General features: G+C 47.0%; 1 protein-coding gene across 1 annotated transcript in view; it reads left to right on the top strand.

Annotated features, from left to right (window-relative positions):
* The window catches only part of DLGAP1 (DLG associated protein 1), a 394,837-nt gene extending 372,416 nt beyond the window's left edge, over positions 1–22,421 (top strand). Inside the window, 3 exon segments of the mRNA XM_075532913.1 lie at positions 11,198–11,289; positions 14,105–14,257; positions 19,600–22,421. Of these exon segments, the coding sequence (XP_075389028.1) occupies positions 11,198–11,289; positions 14,105–14,257; positions 19,600–19,809 (455 nt within the window). The 3' untranslated portion in view covers positions 19,810–22,421.
* Positions 22,422–23,143: the final 722 nt, after the last annotated feature.

Here is a 23,143-nt window from a genome sequence, read left to right as displayed (position 1 = left end):
TACTTTTTCACACACACACACACACACACACACACACACACACTTTGTAGGCCCCTTGTAAGATCTGGCCATCCTGAAGTTAGTGACCACACAGGATCCCGCAGTAAGGGAAAGGGAACCATGTGGGGCAGAGCGTGTTGGTACTGGAAGGCTGGTAGGGCCATCTTCAGCTTCATCCTCCTCCGGCCGAGGCGGGCACCAGGCACAGGCCATGGCAAGGCGGGGAGCTGCGGCAGGCTGAGGACGCCGGGCCTTGGGCCTATGATTCCATGTGGTCTCTAGTCATGCCTGTTGATCCTGCTTTTCCACAACAGCTATTCCTGTGGAATAGCACTACTCCAAACCCACTGACCCACTTCTTTTCTTCTCAATTGCTCAGGGAGATGGACCGTAATTTCATGAAATCCAACTTTCAAGGATTCACAAACTCTCTGTGTAATGTGAAAAAAAAAAAGAAAAGATTACTTTTTAATCCATTACTCTCCAGTTAATTCTGACTCACGGTGACCACAAATCCCGCTCCAAAGGGTTTTTCTTGATGGACATAGACTGTCAGGTGTGTCTTCTGAGGGGCTGGTGGGCGGGATGGAACCCCTCCTCGTCATTGCAGCCAAACCCCATGGGTCACCAGGGACCCTGCATATCCAGGACAGCCAGGACAGTTTCTACTTCATGATTCCTGTAAACTGAGACATGGAGCTGGTGGGGAAAAAGCCACCTTCCAAGAGAACAAATCCTGGAGGGGAATTAATTGCCTGGGGCGCCGGTGAGGGGAGGACACTAAAATTAGCTACGCCGTGAAAAACTTGTTCTTTCTGAATAAAATGATATCTGGGTGTTTTTTCCCTCCCTGTTTTAATTCTGCAGCAGTTCTGGTTTTAGGCTGTGAGAAATTCTCTACTTGCGAATTGTGTTGTTTCGCCCGTAGCCACCACATTTCAGCTCCTTTAAAAGAAAAAGCCGTCACGGGCTAAGGCAGCACAGACACTGTTGGTCGGGAATGAAATAGCTCTGGGTCTGCCGCCGGGACCTTCTGTCGCCTGGGTCAGACATGAGTGGGAGAGGCAGCTGGGCAGGAGGCTGGCGACAGTCTCGTCCATAAATAAGAACGTGTTCCACTCGGGTAGGCCCAACCTCACAGAGCCACAAACGTTTGGACTGACAGGCCCGTATGGCTTTGAAGTGGGTGTACTCCATCTTTCATTTCCTTTTCCTCTTTCACCCTAAAGTTGACAACATTAATAATAGCTTTTTTTTTTTAAGCCCGGTGAGTGAATGGAAGCCAAAACTTGAAAAGGAAGTGTATTCACTCATCACCAGGCTTAGCTCAAACTTGGCCCCTAGCTCCCCAGCACTAAAGGTGGAGCCCCCAGAGGATTGTGATCCCACCTAAAGCGACATGGTGAGATGCTGACTGCAAGGTTGGAGGTTTGAATCCACCCACTGGCTCCTCAAAAGAAACGCCTGGTTATCCACTTCAGAAAAATCAGCCGCTGCAAACCTGAAGTTCGTTTCTGGCACACAGGGGGGGTCGCCCTGGGGGAAAGTCTGGACTAATTCACCAGTCAAGACTAATGAGAAGCAGCACCGATGACAGCAAAACCCCAAAAGCTGGCGAAGGCCTGGAATGTGGTGGTTTGTTGATTTAAGTTCGAAATGTGGTCCTTCAACAAGGTGCGAGGGTTACATAGGCATACACCACGTCATCAAAGAACTCAAGGTGTGGTCGGGAAAACAGACATAAAGAGATCGTGCTACAAAGAACGTGGATAGGCAGCCAGAGAGGAGGCAAGGGAGTGGGGGAGCACCAGGAGAGAGAAGACAGTGGGGTTCTGGAGCAGGTGGTTAGAGCTTGACCGGAAGAGATGGAGGGGGGACTCGTCCAAGGACCCAGGAAGAGATGACGCCTCGACATCCCAGTTTAGTGTTTAGCATGAGCGAAGGGCCTGAGAAGGGACACAGCACGTAGAGTTTGAAAAACTGGAAACCGAGACCATGGAGGGGCCCTGTCAGAGGAAGTAGACTGGACAGATGGACCCTGCTTGAAGCCATTGAAGGCAGCTTCAGGCTTATCCATGATGATTCCCATGTCATTTGACTCCCATGCTGAAAATGTTTTCATTGTTTTAAGCATGGGAATTAGGTCCCTGACATAAGAAAACTCTATGTCTAACTGCCTCTTAATAAAACCAACCTCTAAGTTGGGCAGAGGGCTCTGTAGAATGCTCAAACCATGGGTAGGGGGGTGGGGGTGGCAGGAAGTCTTGCACGGCTAATTGAACCAACAGAGGAATCCTGAAGGGAAACTACATTGATTGATTATGCTATGCCCAGGCTCCTGAAGGAGCCCTGGTGGTGTAGTGGTTACGTGGCGGGCTGCGATCCACATGGTTGGCAGTTTGAAACCACCAGCAGCTCCTTGGGAGACAAACTGGATTTTCTATTCCCGTAAACAGTTACAGTCTCAGAAACCCACAGAGGAGTGACTGTGTATCAGCACTGACTCCATGGCAGTGAGTCTGGGTTTTGTTTTGGGACACTGAGGTGCGTATGGTTGATACACATTGGAGTTACACATCTGAGAAGCCTAACCATATTAGAACGTAATTGAAATGTACAAATGTGCTTGACAATGGATGGATGGATGGTGATAAGAGTTGTACGAGCCCCCAATAAAAGGATTTATAAGGAAATGAGGAAAGTGAATGAGCTCACTCAGAGGGGATAGGGAGGTGGGTCCAGAACTGAATGTGATTCTCCCTATTTGCGGAGCAGAGTGAGCAAGAAGTCCATGAAGTACCAGGCGGGAAGCACCAGAGAGAGCCAAGCGGAGCAGAGCAGTCGATGAAGGCAACGAGGGTGAAGGTAGAGCCAGACGATCCTGTGCACAGAGGAGCGCGTGGGGGGCTGAGGACGTCCAGGGAGGAAGGGCAGTCCACTGGGTGGAGGATTTGGTGGTTCACAGGAAGAGTTGCATAGAGCTGGAGGGGCTCATGAGCTTGGGAAGGATGTTTTCCCTCTCAGAATGGAAGGTCCTTGCGGATCCTGGCAGGCACCACACCAGCAGAAGGGCAGAGACGCCGGGAGAAAGGCTGAGTGCAGGGACAAGGCCTCAGAGCTGCATGGGAAATGTGGGGGTAGAAGAGCCCTCAGGAGACTTTGGAGCAGCTTAAGGAACTCTCGTTATGATGCGGGAAGAAAACTCATTCAGAGTATTCATGTCTGAGTCCTTCTGTTTTCTTCACCTTGGAGAAGATAAGGAAGTCAATCGTGGTGAGCTGAGAGCGACTAAGAGTCAGGAAAGGAGGGTCAGAGGAAGTCCCTAGCACATCTTGGAGGGCTAATGGGCACCAATGAAAGACCGGCTGAGGGTGGAGACTGTAGGTTGAGTGGTTGAGTGCTGGTTGGGGAAAGGTAGGGCTGTAGCTCCACAGGCTAGCACGATTGACCTGGCTTATGGCCTTGGAACTGAAAGACGCACTGTGGTGTCCCATCGAAGCTTCTGCTAGTGATAAGGGTCCTGATACTTCACTTTGCCAGACAGTCTGTTTTCTTTTCTTTTCTTTTTTTTAACATTTTATTAGGGGCTCATACAACTCTTATCACAATCCACACATATATATACATCAATTGTATAAAGCACATCTGTACATTCTTCGCCCTAATCATTTTCAAAGCATTTGCTCTCCACTTAAGCCCCTTACATCAGGTCCTCTTTTTTCCCCTCCCTCCCCACTCTCCCCTCCCTCATGACCCCTTGATAATTTATAGAGTATTATTTTGTCATATCTTGCCCTATCCGGCGTCTCCCTTCACCCCTTTCTCTGTTGTCTGTCCCCCAGGGAGGAGGTCACATGTAGATCCTTGTAATCAGTTCCCCCTTTCCAACCCACTCACCCTCTACTCTCCCAGTATCGCCCCTCACACCCCTAGTCCAGAAGGTATAATCCACCCTGGATTCCCTGTGCCTCCAGCTCCTGTCTGCACCAGTGTACAACCTCTGCTCTATCCAGTCTTGCAAGGTAGAATTCAGATCATGGTAGTTGGGGGAGGAAGCATCCAGGATCTGGGGGAAAGCTGTATTCTTCATCGGGGCTACATCGCACCCTGACTGACTCATCTCCTCCCCTAGACCCCTCTGTGAGGGGACCTCCAGTGGCCACAAATGGGCTTTGGGTGTCCACTCTGCACTTTGAGCTGGGTAAACTGGGCATCTAGCTTTGTGTCTTTGAGTCTGTATCATCCTTTCAGCTGACCATCATTCTAGCACTGATAGGAGGGGGAATCTGAACCAGATTATATCAAGAAGCTCTTGAATAAATGTTATGGATTCTTTGTGCATATTCAATATATTGGATATTGAATATGAATATGTTGGCATATTGGTTTCACATTGGGCTGCTAACCATGAGGTCAGCAGTTCAAAACAACCAGTCACTCCTCAGGAAAGAGATGGGGCTTTCTATTCCCATAAAGAGTTACAGCCTTGGAAATTCACAGGGGCGATTCTATCCTGTCCCATTGGGTTGCTGGGGGTCGGCCTGGACTCGGTGCCAGTGAGTTTGGTTTTACCTTATACATACTCAACTCAAACTCTTTGCCATTGAGTCGATGCTGGCTCATAACAACCTGAAGGGACAAAATAGAATTGCCCCCGTGGGTTTCCTAAACTTTTAAAAAATTGTTTTATTAGGGGCTCATACAACTCTTATCACAATCCATATATACATTGAATGTACATTTGTACATTCATTGCCCTCATCATTCTCAAAATTCCTAAACATTTTATGAGATTTTTATAAGAACAGAAAGCCTCATCTTTCTCCCGCCCCTGCACATAAAGGAAAGAGAAAAAAAATTTTTAATCATTTTATTTGGGACTCATACAGCTCTTATAACAATCCATCCGTGCATCCATTGTGCCAAGCACATTTGTACATAAGTTGCCATCATCATTCTCAAAACATTTTCTTTCTACTTGAGCCCTTGGTGTCAGCTCAGTTTCCCCCTCCTTCTCCTCCCTTCCCTCTCTCGTGAACCCTTGATAATTTATAAATTATTATTTTTTCATGTCTTACACTGACCAATATCTCCCTTCACCTACTTTTCTATTACCCATCCTCTAGGGAGGGGGTTATTTATAGATCCTTGTGATTGGTTTCCCCTTTCTTCCCCCCCCCCCTTCCCCTTCCCCTCCTGGTATTGCTACTCTCATTATTGGTCCTGAGGGATATATCTGTCCTGGATTCCCTGTGTTTCCAGCTCTTATCTGTACCAATGTACATGCTCTGGTCTAGCCAGATTTGTAAGGTAGAATTGGGATCATGATAGTGGTGGCGGGGGGAGAAACATTAAAGAACTAGAGGAAAATTGTATGTTTCATCGGTGCTATACAACACCCTGACTGGCTTCTCTCTTCCTTGTGACTTTTCTGTAAGGGGATGTCCAGTTGCCTATAGATGAGCTGTGGGTCTTCTCTCCACACTCCCCCTCATTCACAGTGATATGATTTTTGTCCTGGGTCTTTGATGCCTGATACCTGATCCCTTCAACACCTCATGATCGCATAGGCTGGTGTGCTTCTTCCATGTGGGCTTTGTTGCTTCTGAGCTAGATGGCCGCTTGTTCACCTTCAAGCCTTTAAGACCTCAGATGCTCTATCTTTTGATAGCTGGGCACCATCAGCTTTCTTCACCACATTTTATTACTCACCCGCTTTGTCTTCAGCAATCGTGTCCAGAAGCTGATCTTTCTTGTCACCAACACTGCACTTTCTGGGCTTTGCAGTGCTGCTGAGACCTCAGGGAAAGAGCAGCAACGTCTAAGCCAAATTTCCTCAAAAAGAATGACGATCCTTTCTCTGCTTTTCAGAGACCTACGTGTCTCAAATTAGATCAGCGTGTGAAAAGTACTTTGAAGTACAAAATGGTTCTGCTCCAAGAGGCCAATTTTGCAAAGGACCGGTGATGGCACTTCAAGTAGCTCTCCCTGGGTTGGGTGGTGACCTAACCCAGACCTTTCCTAGCTACTACCAGCTTCCCCTAACTAGCTCTTGTGGCGTGAGAATTTTCTAGAATGAGAAGTCAGGTGCCCACTATTAAAGAAGGAACTCCATTCACCAGCATTTGGGGGTGTTGTCTTATCCTCCCACTGAAGGGCAGACTGACAAGAGAGTTGGGAGGGGAAAGGATGATGGGGTCCAAAAACCCCATCAGACTGCCAGAGAGGCACCCAAGGAGAGCAGACCTGCCCATATGAAAAGAGATGCGGAGCAAAACAAGGTCTATTTTATGATTAAACATTATACAAATCGAGGGATAAGTCAGGGTTCAGTGGCGTGCCTGGGGAACACCGCTCAGACCATTATTTGGGAAGATGCGTTGAATGTGCCCTAAGCAGGACAGAAAGTGAGATCTCTCCATCACCTTTGGGCTGAATGATCAGGAAAGACTTGCAGGGCACCAGTGTGAGCCACGCGCCCACTCTACGGTTCCGAGAAAACGGTCTCTGCTATCTGGGTGGCCCCAATCGAAAGCTCTTTCTTGTACACCCTTGAAAGTGCTCACCTTTCTAGGACCAGAGAAGACCTACGTGACCTCATGCAAGGCACTAGACTGCTCATAGTCTACCTCTGGGGAAGGAGAGTGGCGGGGCTCGAGCGGTCAACACCTCCTTCAGCGGTTGCACTTCGTTTCTGGGGAGAGGGGAAGAGAGGAAGAGGAAACTAAGTCCGAGGCAGATCTGCTGATGGAAAGCATGCACGTCCCTTGGAGGGAGGGCACAGATGTGTGCTGAGTTGTCGTCCTTGGCGCTTTCATAGATTTTAATTTTTTTCCCAAAGTAGGAAAAAAAACAAAACAAACCACCACCACAACAAACACAGTGACCCTCTCTAATGGTAAATTCTTAAAAAAAAGAAACCACTTTAGTCCAGAGCCAATGTTCATACTGCAGCTGTGGTTTTCGCTTTCTATTTATTGGAGGAGAGCAAGCGCACGCCATGCTCTCTAACCTCCACTTAAGGCATCTCTACCCCTTGATGTGCTCAGTCAAGGTCAGTCCCACTGTCCTAGTAAGTAAGCAAATCAAGCCATTCCGATCTCTGGATGTGCGATGCCACCCTGCCCACTGTCCACCCCAGCACGGAAGCCCATGAGGGAGGAGCTGCATTGGATTGATCCCTAGATGCTGATCCCTGTCCGATGGCGACCTAACCGAATCCCGGACCTGGAGTAAGCTCTGTATAGATGTTTGTGGAATGGATGAAAGCATTTCCAGCGCTGCAGGGGCTGCCCCCCCCGGCTCCCACCCCCATGCAAACATCATCAGAAAGCCTGCTTTGCCTACCAGTTCCTCCACTCCCAAGAGGCCTTTTCGGCTCCTTTGGTTTTTCCTCCCTGTCCTTGAAGTCAGTCCACCGAAGTTGAAGAGTAAAATGTAAGCATCTTGGGCTCTTCCAGAATTTCTGGTGCCCACGTGGGCTGTTTTCTACTGGGGGAAACCCCACAGTTGCACCCAGGACATTTCATGGTGGTGTAGGGGCTACGCTTTGGGCCATGATCCACATGCATGGTGGTTCCCAACCACGATGAGCTCTGTGGGAGAAACACTGGGCTCTCTACTCCCAGAAATAGTTCCAGTGTCAGAAACCTGCAGGAGGTCCCTGTGAGTCACCACTGACTAGACAACAGTGAGTTACAAGTTAATGTTACCTTGCCTTTCTTTACCTAGCATCTCGGTGAGAAGTCTATTTCTTTCCATCCTGCTTGGAGTGTTTTAGAGTAACTTCAAAATGACAGCAAAATATGTTTCCTTCTTATCTCATTTCTTATCACATCTCATCCTCTCCCACCCCCACTTGTTACTTCAACTATTTGCCCTGAACTGTTGACCTGACTTCCTCAAGGCTAATATAAAGTTTATTCTCCGGAGGAAAATGTTATCTGGTCGATAAAGTGAGTGTCTAGTGGTGTCTAGAAAAGATAAACCTTCCTTAGAGTTTGTTCGAAAATCCAAAATGAGTTTTGAGTCCCCTAGAAAGAAAAACAGAGAGGACAAGGAAGTACCAGCTGCTGTCTGCGGGCCTGCCTCAGGTCTTCCCGATTCGGGGGCCCACTGAGCACCCACATGGTCACCTCCCCACCCTGAGCCAAGGAAGGATCGTCCCAGGGCCCAAGTGTCCGCAGCCAGTAGGGAATTTCCACACAAGGAGTATGATGTGGAAGTCTGGACACAGAATAGCCACAGCTCCACCCTGTAAAATCTCCTCTGAACTATGCTGAGTGAAGATAGATGAGTGTCCATTGTTTTGACGTCCAATCAACATTTGAATTGGTCCCAACTGATCTGGTTACAGGTTAACCAGATGATGGGTTGAAGCATTGTTCTCTCCTTGGTTAAGAATCAGTCAGTCAGGCTATGGTCGTCTATTACAGAATTCAGTCATACCTGGGTGAGTGAAAGCCATGAGCTCAGCGTTAAGGCATCCTTGGGCGGCACTACTAATTAAAGAGTCAGAAGTCCATATCCACTCAGAGACACCTCGAAAATTAAGCCTGGTGATCTGCCTCTGACAGGTGCCAGCCTTGAAACCCCTGTTTGTACAGTGGTCCTCTACATACACAGAGTCGCCATTAGTCAAAGTAAATGTGAGGGCAACAGGTAACTTAAGGTGGTAGGGGGAATCAAAATAGCTTGAGTTTTATAATGGTTTCCAGGTGCTATGGAATCCCCGTCAGGACTTTGGCAAGTAAGGTACCCTCGTTCCAAACTCCCAAGACTCATCCTGAGGTTGGCTGATGTCACAATCCTACCCATCGGCAAGATACTGCACGCCCATGTCTACAACCCTCAGAGTTTGCCTGTAGCCACAGGCTCTCCTAGGAAGTGCCTGCTTGATAGACCTTCTTAGATCTACTCCAGACTGTGTTTTGCCCTCTCCTCTTCTGACCGTGGCAAATGGGGCTGTCACAGTTGACCCACCCATAGAGGAAGTATTATCTTTTTCTGATCCAAGATAATAAAGAACAGAGCCCTGATGGCCCTGTTGGAGAAGCATCAGGTTGCTAACTACAAGATCAGAGGTTCAAATCCACCAGCGGCTCTGTGGGAACAAAATGAGGCTATCTGGTCCCTTAAAGATTTACAGTCTTGGAAACCCTATGGTTTGGAATCAACTCTCTGGCAACGTCTTTGAGTTTTTGGTTTGGGTAGATAATAAAAACACTGTTGACTACTTAGTATACATGAATCAGACTAAGGAATTCACATACACTAGCTTATTTAATATTCATAGTAACCTTTAAATAGGTATAATCAGGCCCATGTTACAGATGGAAAAATGGGGAGGTCATAGGATGTGTCCAAGGCAGACAATGTTACTGCCAGAGTCTGTATTCATGGCTTAAGGACTGTGGTGTTCTGTGTCTCCACATGTCCTTTCTGTGGGGAGGATGCTAAGAACAGGAGAGAGGTAGCCTCAGACAGGGATCCGCAAAGACTTTAAAATCAAAAAGTGAAATGTTAAGTCTGAGAAATTGTTCCCAGGTGGCTGCCATGAGGGAGTCCTTGGTATCAGCAAGGGGTAGATTGGTTTCCACTTCTGCAGCTCCCCTCTCTGGGCTGACTGGTGACATGTTCGAGAATTCCTCCGCGCCCTGAGTTATCTTTGTGGGAGAGCTACAACGTCTGAAGAAGAGTTCCCAGGTACAATGTACGTCACAAACCACGATCTAGCCTGACAGTTTCAGATCAACAGAGAGGTCAGTAACTAGTCAGTAAATCATGAGCCAAGGATGACCTTTCTTTTCTTTTGATTTCTTCTCCTCCTCAGACTTCCTGGGGAATGAGGTTGAGGAAATCGGGAAACCAGTCAGCTCTGACTCACAGCCTCCAGCTGGGTCAGAGTAGCTCTGTCCTCCTGGGGTTTCCAGTGGCTGCTATTTAAAAAACAGATCACCAACCTCTCTTCTGAGTGTCTCCGTGGGGATTCGAACCGCCAGCTTAGTCCACGTTGAGCATTTGCACTACGCAGCAACTCGGAGGTAGAGAAAAACCAAACTCATTGCCATTGAGCCGCTGCTGACTCACAGAAAGCCCCTGTGGGTTTCTGAGAAGGTCACGGCTCATGGGAATAGAAAGCCCAGTCTTTCTCGTGAGGAGCTGCTGGTGGTTTCAAACTGCTGACCATGCAGATCACAGCCCCGTGGGTAACCGTGACACCCCTAGCATGAAAGAGGGTCAATGCACTTCTCCATGAAAATTGCAAAACCAGGGAGCAACGCTTCTGAGAAGCCTCTCTCGGGTTTTCCTTCTGGGCAGGGCACATGGAAGCCCTGACAGTCAGGGCCTGTTGAGAACCGCCGCCGGGTGGCAGGGCTCCAGCAGCAGCAGCTGTCCCCAAGCCCTCACTGGGGCACGTAGAGCCGCTGCTAACAAAGGACTCAGAGAAGCTGGCGGCCCGAGCCCCACCCCACACCTGTCCGTTGAAAGGTTCGTGCCCCAGGCAGCGCGGGTGCCAGGGCTCGCTGGCAAAGCGGACGGTTCTCAGCACCGTGCCTGGGGAATTCAACTCCCACTCGGATTCACGGTGATGTTGGTCTCCGGAGGGTCAAAGCTGGGCCCGTGCTGGCGTTGCCTAGGCAACAGGCTGAAAATGTCCACTCCTTAGAAAGTCATTCAACTCGCAGGCCGTTCCCTAGTTCCCTAACAGCTCCAGTGGCTGGGCTCCGGAAAAGGGAAGGAGGATGTGCATGGGATGTGGTGCGTGCCAAGAGGTCCTCCTCCCAGACAGGGCTGTTTTCTTTGTTCTTGTGTTTGTGCTGGGGCTCAGAGGAGACAGCCGAGCAGGCAGACTCGACCCTACCGGTATGCCCTGGAAAGTCATTTTACAGAGGGGGATGGAGGGAGCGGTTGACTTCTTCTCTTGCTAACATCCAGCGCTGTGGTGGAAACTCTCCTGACCCGCCCCAGAAATATGCATGATGACGTGATGCTTCCAAGTTGTTTTATACTGAAACCCAAGAGGCTCTGTTACAAATTTGGTGTGTGTGTGTGTGTGTGTGTGTGTGTGTGTGTAAGAGAGAGAGAGAGAGAGAAGAGCTAATTATTACAACAGAACTTCCTCTTTGCTTTAACAGACTGAATGGCAAACAGTGAGGTATAATGTGTAAACTTCTTGTATGTTTGCTCTTTTCAGTTCTAGGGAAAATCCGAACCGCAGTGGGCAGTGCCCAGCTTCTCATGGCCCAGAAATTCTACCAATTCAGAGAACTGTGTCAAGAAAACCTGGTATGTAACCTTCCCCGGCAGTGCCATATCCCCGCCAGTACCGTGCAGCGAAGAGCAGCCCCTGCGGGTCTGGCCCAGCTAAAGTACAACTGTGAGCCCAGTCGAAGCCCACTGAGATCTCCCACCTGGACGGAGGGTGTTCTGAGGCATCTTGTGTCTTGATTTTCTTGACAATATTTATTTCATCCTTACAAAATCTTGGGGGAACAAAGTAATCAACTTAAAACTCCATTTTGTGCTTTGAAAAAAACTACCTACCTTTCTTTTTTTGACTTTCACATGACACCTGATTTTATTGTTCTTACCAAGAGATGGGAACAGCTAGATGTTGAACAATAATATGACCCCCGCTAGCCCTGTTTGGGGTTTAGATGGGGAGTTTCTTCCTAACCCAGCGACGCGCGGCACGTGGCTTCACTTGGCTGCACAGAGGATCAGGGCATTACAAAGTGGAGACTTCATCTCCCGAGAGAGAAGACTAATTCATCCTTTTTAGGCATACATGGATAAAATACAGCAAAACAAAACAAAAAAACACACGCTCATACAAAGCTACCAACAATAAAATTAAGAAAACTGACTATAAACTAAGAAAGCATTTTCTCACAAATGGCTCCCCCACTTTTTAATTGCTCCTGTCGCTGTAAATGCTATTCCACCAAAATGACTTTTAATGCCTAATTGTTGGTCCAAGTGAGGAAAAAAGAGTTAGTAAGAAACACTGTTTTGTGGGAAGGAGAATGTGATTATTTTCTATTTAATGGGCCCAAAAGTCTACTTTAGAGTCTTAACCACTTCCTCTTGCTGAAAGGGACATGCCAGGACAAAACGTAACCAAACGAAAACAGAACACGTTGCTTCTCTCCATTCCCATTGGCTAGGCTCTTATTTTGCAACCTGCCTTTGGGGCCCTCCCCTCTCACTCTGGTTTGTTTTTCCCTCCCATAAAAAAACCTATCTGGCCCTTCTTCCACCTTCTCAGAATTCTGGGATAATTTATATTACTAAATTTAGTGCTAATTCAGTTAAACAAATATTTCATTAGACTTCAGTATATAAGCCAAGTACAGAATTCCTACTAATCTACAAACTTAGTAATAGGTCACAGAGCTTAAGTAGCACAATTGTTCATTCTCCTTTAAATGTAAAAAAATTCATATAAAGCCATATTTTCCAAATGGCCAGTAGGTCTATGTACACATCACAGGACAAGCATAACATCTATTGCTTAAAAACATATCTATACCGTGAGCAAGTATATTATGAAGTAAAATGTAAGCACTGTATATTTTAAAGATGAAATTACAGACAAAAAATTAGATCAATTTGCAGACATTTAGGAAGTGCTCCCCTCATTGAAGCTGGCCCTTGAACAGTTTCTGGGGTGTCGGTTTACATCAGGAGTCCAAGAGATGAACTTGGGTTACCAAATGGTGCCGCCCTGTTGAGATGCCCCAAGGGTGAGCTCCATCGGATAAGGGAGCCATTGTTTCTAGCCAAACCATGCCCCAGGAGGTAACCAGCAGAGTTAACAGATTAAGAAGAACTTTCCTGTCCCTTCGATGCTATGTTAGTCCGGTAGACTAGAGAAACAAATCCATAGAAACTCACATGTGTATAAGAGAGAGTTTTATATAAAGGGCAATTGTACATTAAGAAAGCATCCCAGCCCAGTCCAGTATAAGCCCACAAGTCCGATATTAGCCCATATGCCCAATACCAATCTATAAAGTCCTCTTCAGACTCACAAAACATATGTAATGACGCCGAATGCAGGACAATCACAGGCCAGTGGGTAGAAAGTCTTTGGATACAGTGGCATTGTAAGCATCTCAGCGCTGGCAGGAGTCTCTACGTGACTTCTCCAGCTCCTGAGGTCTGGTTGCATCAGGGTAGGTCCATGTGGCTTCTCCAGCTCAGGGCATTAATGTAGTTCCATGTGTCTTGTCAACTGCAATGTCTCTCAGGGAGTGAGAAGCGAGTCTCTCTTGACTCCAAGGAGGAAAAAAACAGATTTCCCAGGATTCTCAGGAGAAAGCCATGGCCACACAGAGGAGGCCTTGTTTGCTATGATCCAATTGACAGACTAGACTCCACCCCTTCACTCTTAATCCTCTCAAGTCCCAGATTGACACCAGATTATGTAACTACCACAGATGGCCACCAACCTTATGCTTGCTGAAATTGATACTTGTTTCTATGAAGGACTCATTTGAAAGGAAGAAACGGGTCTCAAATTCCTATGTGCCATGGGCTTCAGGGGCTGATCTTTTGGTTAACCAAGTGTTTGACCTCTGCACTACCAGATTGCTCTGAGCTAGCCTTGACTCCGGAGAGATGGATTTTGGTGATTTCACTCAAATGAGTATTAAAACCAATCAGAGTTAAACCAATCATATTTAAACCAATTCTTCTCTATTCTCAAATCAATTGGGTGGCATGCCGTAGAACAGAGATTTTTACTAATAATATACTCTGTTGTTACCCCCCTCCCCCAAAGATGGTATTTCCATGTAAATGTCCTGTTTTAAAAAGGCATCCTGAAAAAAAAAAAACAAAAAAGGCATCCTGGGAGATAGATGACACATTCTGGGATTTTTGGAATGTTTGGACCCTCCCATACCACAGTGATGGATGTTATGTTACAGCAGAAAAGTTTTACAACCTTGACATGTGAGAATCACTGATTCAAAGCAGATGAGTGTATACAATTACTGTTTATAGCTTCGCCTTTATCTCCTGTCTGAAAACCAAAAGAAGCCCATGCTCCTGTGCTTGCCTCTAAAGCACGGCTCTTTTTCTTTCTCCTGCACAGAATCCGAATGCTCATCCAAGGCCCACCTCCCAGGATTTGGCGGGTTTTTGGGACATGCTGCAGTTGTCCATAGAAAATATTAGTATGAAATTTGATGAACTTCATCAGTTAAAGGCCAATAATTGGAAACAGATGGATCCTCTTGACAAGAAGGTAGAACAATGTAGATTTTGTATGGTTCATTTAAAAACCTGCACAAACACTGGACAGTTTAAATAGGCTTCTGCATTCGGTCCTGCGGTTTACAATGTGAAATGGAGTTGATATCACATTCATTCCATTGTAATAATGTCTACACACTAATCATTTGGGACATTCTCTGTAATATGTTTCAGGCATATCTTTAAAGAGAAACTTGTCTTTGTGAATCGGAAAATGGGAATGCGGCTCTTCTTTTGTTAATTAAACTTTAAGTTCAACCACTTAGTCCCTGGAAGGAACTGCCTCCATTTTCCCTCTTAAACGACAAACCGCGGCACCCTCAGTGCATGATGACAGAGAGCGAGAGCTCCACGTCCTTGCTCCCGCCCCCACCCCCCAACCCCGAGATTGTGTTTCTGGGAAAACAGAGGAAGCCCTGAACAATCACTGGCTTTGAGAATCATTTCATAAATAGTAGTAATAAAGAAATCATTGGTGTTCAGTATAACATGATACAACATAATGTTTCACAGTAATCCTAAATGTTGGGTTTTATTGGTTTTTTGCTTTTTCCAAGGCGTTTTTATTTTGGTGGCTTTGCCTTGGAGAAACGTGCTCACTCACTGACTCATGCAGCTGTTTAGAAATAAAGACTGAAGTCCTTCACCTTAATTTCCACACTGCAATTTTCACCTTTGACTGTGGCAGTCCCCCAGATTCTAACAGGTATCCAGTGTCCCCTCCCTAGGCTGACCGATCATGCTTTCCTTATGCCCTGAGATCAAATAGTTTAATGAAACTCCAGTGCTAAAAATCAAAGATGCCTAGTTGCTTGGTGACCCGGCAACTTTTAGTCCTTCTCATCTGTCCAGGAGCAAACAGTAATACAACCCACCCAGCTGCTGCTCACCCTAAGATTAGGGTTCTCGGGTCAGTGGGGTCCTGGGGAAAATCCACTTCCCAGGGACAGTCCGTCAGGGGCAGGTGTCCCCCTCTCAAGTTTATCACCATCAGACGAGAGACTTTCATGCTAATAGGAACGCACTCTCGGTGTACGCATGATGTCTCCCTGCAAAGCCAACCATTTGTAACCAATGTAGTTTTCTGTATTCTGTGTTTCGAACTCTCGGCTAAATCAGTTTTTTAATTGTTTTTATTTTAAGAAAGCATGACCGAAGTCCACATGAGTCAGAGATGAACTGCATAATTTCTCATTCGTTCATTTAAAGATTGTTAATAATGTGCAACAAGAAAATAAGGGGTGGGGGGGAAGTTTCCATTATTCACACCTTAAAATATATACATTATTATCCAACAGTGAAGATTTTTTAAAGATATCTAAAAGAAATGCTGCGATTTAAGTCATTAATATTCACACCATATGGTGTTTCTCTCCAGAGCCTCTGGGTGTTGCTAGGAGTTAAGTACTCCACCAGGAACTGAAACGTTCCATCCACCCAGAGGTGCACCGGAAGAAAAGCCCGGCAATCTCCTACGAAACATCACAGCCATTAAAAACCCTACAGGGCGCAGTTCTACTGTGACACATGCGGGGTGGGGAGTGGAGGTCCATCTGTAGCCAGAACAGACGCGATGGCAATGGCTTTTTGGTTTTGAGTTTATAATCAGTGTGTTTCAGCATCTCCTGCAGTTGAGGGTAGCAGTGACCTGAAACACGGCCACGGTGGAATGGTGTTTGTATTCTGTGCTCCCTTTCCGCTCCTTTAGGACATACAGACTCCACCTGAACAGGAAACCACGGTGTAATGAGCTTAACTAGGAGCTTCCCCCTCCCCCAAGAGGAGCTGCAGGAGTAACACCCAAAAATGCCCTTTGGAGAGTCATGCGATCCAGGTTTGGGCAGTGGGTTGAGAAATTGAGGGTATTATTTAGGAATTTCAAACTCAAAAAACTGTGAACCTTTTCACAGCCTGAAAACTCAACATCCTTTTCCTAAAGGTCTTTTGTGGTTTAGATTCCCCTTTTCCCACTGTCCTAGTGTGTTCCACGTGGGACCGCTAACCTCCACGGCAGCATTCAAAGCCACCAGCCACTCCTCAGGAGAAAGACGCGTCTGAAAGCTTGACAGACCCAGAAACGCACAGGGGCGGTTCTACCCTGGCCTGTAGGGTCATTAGGAGTCTCAGTTTACTTGACGGGAGTGATGTGGGGGTCTGTTGGGTTTTTTCCCTACCAAAATGATGAATGGCTTTTGTTTTTTCTCAAGGACATGGAAAATATCTAATCGTTTTATAGTTTGGTGCTGATAAGGGGGTGCATTCTGTCTTAGTTGTTTTGGGCTACTATATACAAAAATACGAGAATGACTGTCCCAGACAGGGTTGTATTCCCACACAATGTGTTGTTGCTGCTATTTAGCGCCATCGAGTCGGTTCCGATGTATAGCGACCCTCTCTCTGTACGACACAACGAAGCGCCAGCCTCACAATTGCTCTCATGGTTGAGCCCATGGTTGCAGCCCCTGTGCCGGGGCGTCTTGTCAAAGGGTCTTCCTCCTTTTTGCTGCCTCTCCATTTGACTAAGCATGGTGTCCTTCTCCAGGGGCTAATTTCTCCTGGTGCCCGTTTCACAGGTTAGGAGGCCAGAATGACAAATTCAGGGTCCAGATTCTAGGAGGAAACCTTTCTGTCTGTGTCGCCTCTGGAAGAAAGTCCGTCCCTCCTCTCAACACCGGTGGGCCTGGCATTCCTCAGAGCTCGCCATGTGTCTGGGCATCAGTCTTCCTCTGTGTCTAGCAGGTTCTTAGCACAGAGTCTCTGAGTCTACAGAACCCCAACCCGGTCTGCTCCTGATTCTTCCTTCTTACTGGCAACCAGGTCCTTCCTTCGCTGCTCTTTTCTCTCTTGTACAAGATAAGGTGACACAGAACACATACCAGGCACATTCCCCTTCCATCAAGACAAGGCTGGGAACTGAGCGAGGGTGTGGCCAGCCACCCCAACCCTTACCACTGACTGGGCAGTCACATCATGGAGGATGACTATATCATTATATAACTGCCAACCCACTGAGTTCCGTGGCCTTATTAAGTTCACGCACACTTGGGAAGAAAACAATTCAATCCAGAACATCCCAGTCATTGCCTCCCGCCCAGCTCATCTTGTCATATGCAAGACACTCTCAGACCAAGATGGAATCTCAAATTTCTGACATCACCGTCAAGTCCAAATTCTATCTTGAAACAAAATTCCTCTTCATTTCGCCAATCTGTTTCCACAGTACAATGATGTGACCGGCACAGGTAAGTATTTCCATTACAAATGGGAGACATTGAGGGAAAGAAAGGATCACTGGCAGCAAGCAAGTCAAACCCCTCAAAGAGCAATCAATTCATATTCGTCCTCAAGGCTTGAAAAGAATCTGCCTTCTGAGACCCTCGAGGCAATGCCCCTGTCCTGCAGACCCTGGCTGCTGCCATGCTTTCTGAACTTTGCATCAAGGCCTCTCAGCCCTGGACCTCAACTCAACTCGTCTTTGGGCAGCTTTATTCTCCTTGGCCAACTGAGTGGTGATGGTATCCCCTCGATTCCAGTAGACCCTGCTGCTCTGTCCCTTTGGCATGGGCTACTCTTGTCCCTTCAGTTTGGGGCAGCAGCTCTGGCCCATCCCGGGTACTAGTGATGGCAGTCCCCCAGTCCAGAATTGAGTTAGTGAAGATTTGACTCTTTGAAGCCTAGGAAGCAGTACCCCCACCCTTTGAGATCCAGCAGGCCATGGTTCCAGCAGGGGAGGGGGGGAACAACGCCTAAATCCAGACTCGCTGCTACTGAGTCCATTCTGGCTCTAGCAACCCACAGGACAAAGGGAAACTGCTCCTGTGGGGTTTTGAAGGTTTGGGAGGTGGGTAGCCACACCTTTCTCCTTGGGAGTGACTGGGTTAGGCACCTTACAGCTCTTCCAGCTTCGGCTTCTTACTCTTTCCAAAACTGCTTCCACATTGTAGGTATCTGTTAGAGAAGCACCCTCATCCTCACCCTTAGGACTGACTCTGTCTCATCTAGTGACTTCGTGCGGCTGTAACAGAAATACTGCACGTAGCTGCTTCAACAAACAGAAATATTTTGGCTCATTTTTCCGTCGGCTAGAAGTAGGAATTCCGAGTTCAGCTCTCTGTCAACTTAGAGGAAAGGTCCGTGCTCCTTTCAACATCTGTGGGCCTGGTAGTCTTCGGAGATCACCACGTGTCTTAGAGTAAATCTTCCTGTTTCTGGAAGATTCTCAGTACAAGGACCCACTCTTCTTCCTTGGTGACAGTCCCTCCTCCTCTGCTCGCTTCCCTCTCCTTTTATCTAACATAAAAGGTAGTACAGTTCATACAGCAGGAAACTCCCCTTACATCCGATCGATCAGAGTGATGACCTGTGTAAGAGATTTGCATCCTCATCTCCTTGCGATTGGCCAATGGCTCACATCAGACCATGGAGGATGCTTACATCCTTACATAACTGTCAAATGATGGATCATCACGGGCCAATCAAGCTCACACGATTCATCTCACGACGATCTCTTTCAGTACTGTTAAAATGTCATGGCCCAATTTCATCCCTGTGATTAGAATTGCCTTTTGTATCACCAAATCCTCCTGGGGCCCCTCCCCCCCCCAAAGGATATGTGAGGAGCCCTGTGGAAGGACACACCGCCTAATTCCTGTGTGTTTGAATCTGGTGTGTAAAACGGTATGCCTCACCCTGGAAACAACTCATGTGAGAAACACAACCATTTAGCCTTACCATCTCCTCTCCGCATGAGGTTCCTTGGTCCGTGGCAGGGAGAGAGAGGGGGGATGGGCCCAGGAACAGGTTGGTGATGTTCTAAAACGCTGAAGTAAGCGCACACCCACGCAGGCCTTCTGAGAGGGGCCTGCAGAATTCTAGCATGCCGCTGTGGCTGCTCCCTTGGCCCATCTCCGACACCAGGAAAGGTCTGGAGTCGCAAGAGAGAACCACACTTGGGGCGCTGGAAGCGGCATTCCTTCCACGGGCTCTTTGCAAATACCCACATCATTACCAAGGAGAGAGCTGGTTGTGCAATTGGCCTGACCTGTGGTCTTACGCTTTCATGTATACATATATATACATATATGTATGCGTGTCTATAAGTATATGTATGTATATATATGTATGTATGTATGTATATATATATATATATCCCTGCCTTTTTTTAAATACTCAAGCCAGAATAATGAAGAGGAAAAGAAAATTTAAAGTTTGCAGATAAGAACTAACCGCCCTTAGGTTAAAAAAAAAAATGTGTGCTAACTACTGACCTATCCAGTTTTTCTCAAGCTTGTCCTGAGAAGCCGTGTAATGTCCTGAACCTTCTGCTTTGATCAGGAGAGAAGGGCCCCTCCTCCCGTGCCAAAGAAGCCTGCGAAGGGCCCCGCGCCGCTGATCCGGGAGCGCTCGCTGGAGAGCTCGCAGCGCCAGGAGGCCCGCAAGCGCCTGATGGCCGCCAAGCGCGCCGCGTCGGTCCGCCAGAACTCGGCCACCGAGAGCGCGGAGAGCATCGAGATCTACATCCCCGAGGCGCAGACCCGGCTCTGAGGCCGCCCCGCGGGCCCCCTGCTCCCCGCTCACCCAGTGTCTGTCCTGCGCCCGCGCCCCTGCCCTCTCGCCCCCCTCCTCCCAGGCCACCTACCTGTCCAGGAGCTCAGTGCCGTCCACCGTGGTGGTGTCGTTGTCATCTTGCAGGAGCTGCCCCTCCAGTCACCCCCTGCTCCCCGACCGGTCGCCCATGCTCTTCACCCCCACCCCACCCCCCACCCCGTCCTGGGACGGTCGCCCCGCCTCATACAGCCACGCGACCCTTTCTTTTCTCGCCCAAACGAACCCACCTGTGTAGAAGTGGCACCTGTCGGTCCCGCGCCATCCTCCGTTGTCTTAAGCGAGTGTGTTCCTAGAGCTCAGCAATCTCAGCCCATAGGGTAGTCCAGAAATCCAGCACCACACGGTGGTCCTTTGGGACTCCACAGTCTTCCACGTGGCGTGAAAGAAACGAGGGCTCTGCTTCCCTTTTCCCCCCTAAATGGTTATTCTTTTTCAAAGTAGACGGAGCACTTTATTTCCAACCTCAGAAATCACACCATCTCACTGGAAATAAGGAGTGACGCGCAGAGCGGGATGGCTAGGGGCTGGGGGACCCTGCTGTGCAGTTCGGGGGGCGGCCTGCGGGGCCTGGGTGGGCCTGCGCCCCTCCCAGCTGCACAGCTGCCTCACTGTTGCTTCATCAATCACTGCTTCAAGCGTTCAATCAGCAGAAGATTGTAAATTCGATCTTTCAGGGAAATCAATCTATTCTGAAAGGCAATAAAAGCCAGAAGGCAAGGTGCGGAACAGGAAGCACTGTTGGTTTCAGGTAACAGGCAAGGAGGGCTTTTGGTTAGTTTTTTATCCTTTTATTACGAGGGCTCACCGAGGCCTGAGATGTTCTATCCACCTTTACTGTCCTGTGTATATTATGTTCTTGTGGCTGTGGCCTTTCGAGGGGGAAGGGTTGGTTCTGTTCATGTGTTTCGTCCAGCCTGGTGGACCTACCCGATTATACCCAGGAGAGTGCACGTCTGCTTGTGAACTGCAGTAAGCAAGGCTGTTTTCAGAGAAAAGTTGGGGTTTGCCTGCCGTTGCTTTGAATGCGACACATCCAGTTCTTCTCACCCAGCAGTTATTTCAAACACAGTGTCGACTTCCATCTCCTCTCGCCACATTCTTAAAGACAACGGAATCCTGTCCCCTCAGCCCTGCCCCATCGATCAGGATTCTGCCCAATGCTACGCTGATAGAATACCATGTCTGCCCCAACAGACACGATGGCTGCAGGATTCCAGCGAGCTGTTCCTGTCATCGCGTGAGGTTCCAAGGATCAGAAAAGAAAGCTGACCTGCAGGGCTCAGCACTGGGGGGAGGGAGGAAAATCCTGAATCCCAAACAGGGAGAGAAAGCCAGGTCTTTGTAGAGAGTGCTGCTTTACATTTTCAGTCATGGTGATGGGCTGTAGGCCCTTCGCACCCGGCTGCAATGCTCGCTAAATGCCCTTCCTCGCAGGCATGGAAACATCTGGAAGGTGGTGATCTTCAAGCGTCACTGGCACTTGACGTCCTGCTCACCTCCAAAAGCATTAGAAACTTCCATGGAAAAATGAAACACATCAAAATCATGTCTAAAATACCCGTGCACCAGAGACGCTTTAAAAATGACACTCTCATAGCCAGGTGCTAATTTAATTTCCTTTATGAAATTACGAGAGGTGATGGATTCTGGTAACAAATATTTTCATGAACACGTGAAACCACTAGGGAATTCGCTCCCTCTCAGAGCCATTGATGCTTTGAGCTATCTTTATAAACAGGGCACACATGTTTACTGCTGTGGTTTACAAGAAAAGGGCTGCTAACTAATTTAGAAACCAACCACCTTGTAACTAGGGTGAACAAAGCACATTGTGTGCTTTGTGAAGCTGGAGCATACAGAGGTTTGGAGCTGCAGAATTTGCCACTTTTTAAATGAATACACCTTTTCTTCACCTTGTAGCAGCAATGAAAGGTCACACAGTGTCTGCATGGAATGCCGACAGCCACTCTGGGAGGCCTATGACCCCATCTACTTGGAACTCACAGATGCACAGAAAAGACGCAGCATCACTTGAAGATTCAGTCACAGCTACAGCTCAGTGCCCTGAGGCAGAGTTAGGGTTTAGACTTAGAAATGTATTCGTGGGACAGTTCCAGATCATTCTACAATATTTTCTTTTGGGAACCGATGTAGCGCAGGATATTTCCAAGAGAGACAAGTGCAGGCCTATTTATCTTGTCTAAATGAATGGTATTTGTATATTCATAAGATATTTTTTGGTAAGAATTTTAAATCTTTTAGCTGAATGCCTACTTGTTCATATTTGAACGGGGCATCATGACCTTTGCCTTCCTTAACACAATTTAAATGGTACAAACACTTTATAAACAGATACTATTGACGTTAAAAAAACACCTCCCCAAGCTATGCTGCTTGTAACCACGTGACCCCTTAAACTAACATTCATGAGCATAACCTTTGTTACATTGTTCTTTTGGATGTAATTTGTAGTAATGTTTTTTAGTTCCTAGTGAAGAATGTTATGTACCCTGGAAAATTACTTATTTTGTTTAACTTTGATATAAAGTTGTTGGGCATTTTCTTGGGGGTGGGTGGGGATGGGGATAACAAAAGAAAAGTTTGTCTCCCACATTAAAAAAGAAAATCAAAGAAATTAAGTATTTATTATATTTTTTGCAGATGTTTCCATACAGTTCACATAACCTTTTTGTAAAGAGAGATGAAGAAATGGATTAAAGATTTTTAATATTTGAAATGGTAAATAGAACTAATTTATTTGTAATATATTTCTGTTATTTATAGACGTTTCCTTGATGTTTTACTGTGCATTATCACTTTAATTTAAGCCTTATCCTTGTGAGTTTACCATTTCTTTTTAAAACATGTCTAGATGTATATTTTGAATAACTGGAATGTAAATCACTAGCATATCTGAATCCCCAAATGTAATTTTTAAAAATTATTTTGGTTTGGATTAAAAAAAAGATTCATTCGAAAGCCTTCAGACAGAGAGGTGGGGAACATTTTTATGGCTTTATGACTTGGAATTTCATAGGCTTATTTACCTAGATTGTGTGTGGGCAAAAACAAAAAATTGTAAATAGATGAATGTTTCCCATAATGTAAAAAGAATAAATTAATAAAATAATTCATGCACTGCTTTCAGGCCTGTGTGCTTTCACTGATGAGTCTCACTTCTTCCAGAATACAAATAATTGTCCTGGGGGGTGAAGAGGGGGAGTAGTAAGCAATTATGGAGCACACAGTTCAAATTTTCAAAATAACAACA

The sequence above is a fragment of the Tenrec ecaudatus genome, chromosome 15 (assembly GCF_050624435.1).
Source record: "Tenrec ecaudatus isolate mTenEca1 chromosome 15, mTenEca1.hap1, whole genome shotgun sequence".
Taxonomy (NCBI): domain Eukaryota; kingdom Metazoa; phylum Chordata; class Mammalia; order Afrosoricida; family Tenrecidae; genus Tenrec; species Tenrec ecaudatus.
This window is presented reverse-complemented; position numbering and strand designations above follow the sequence as displayed.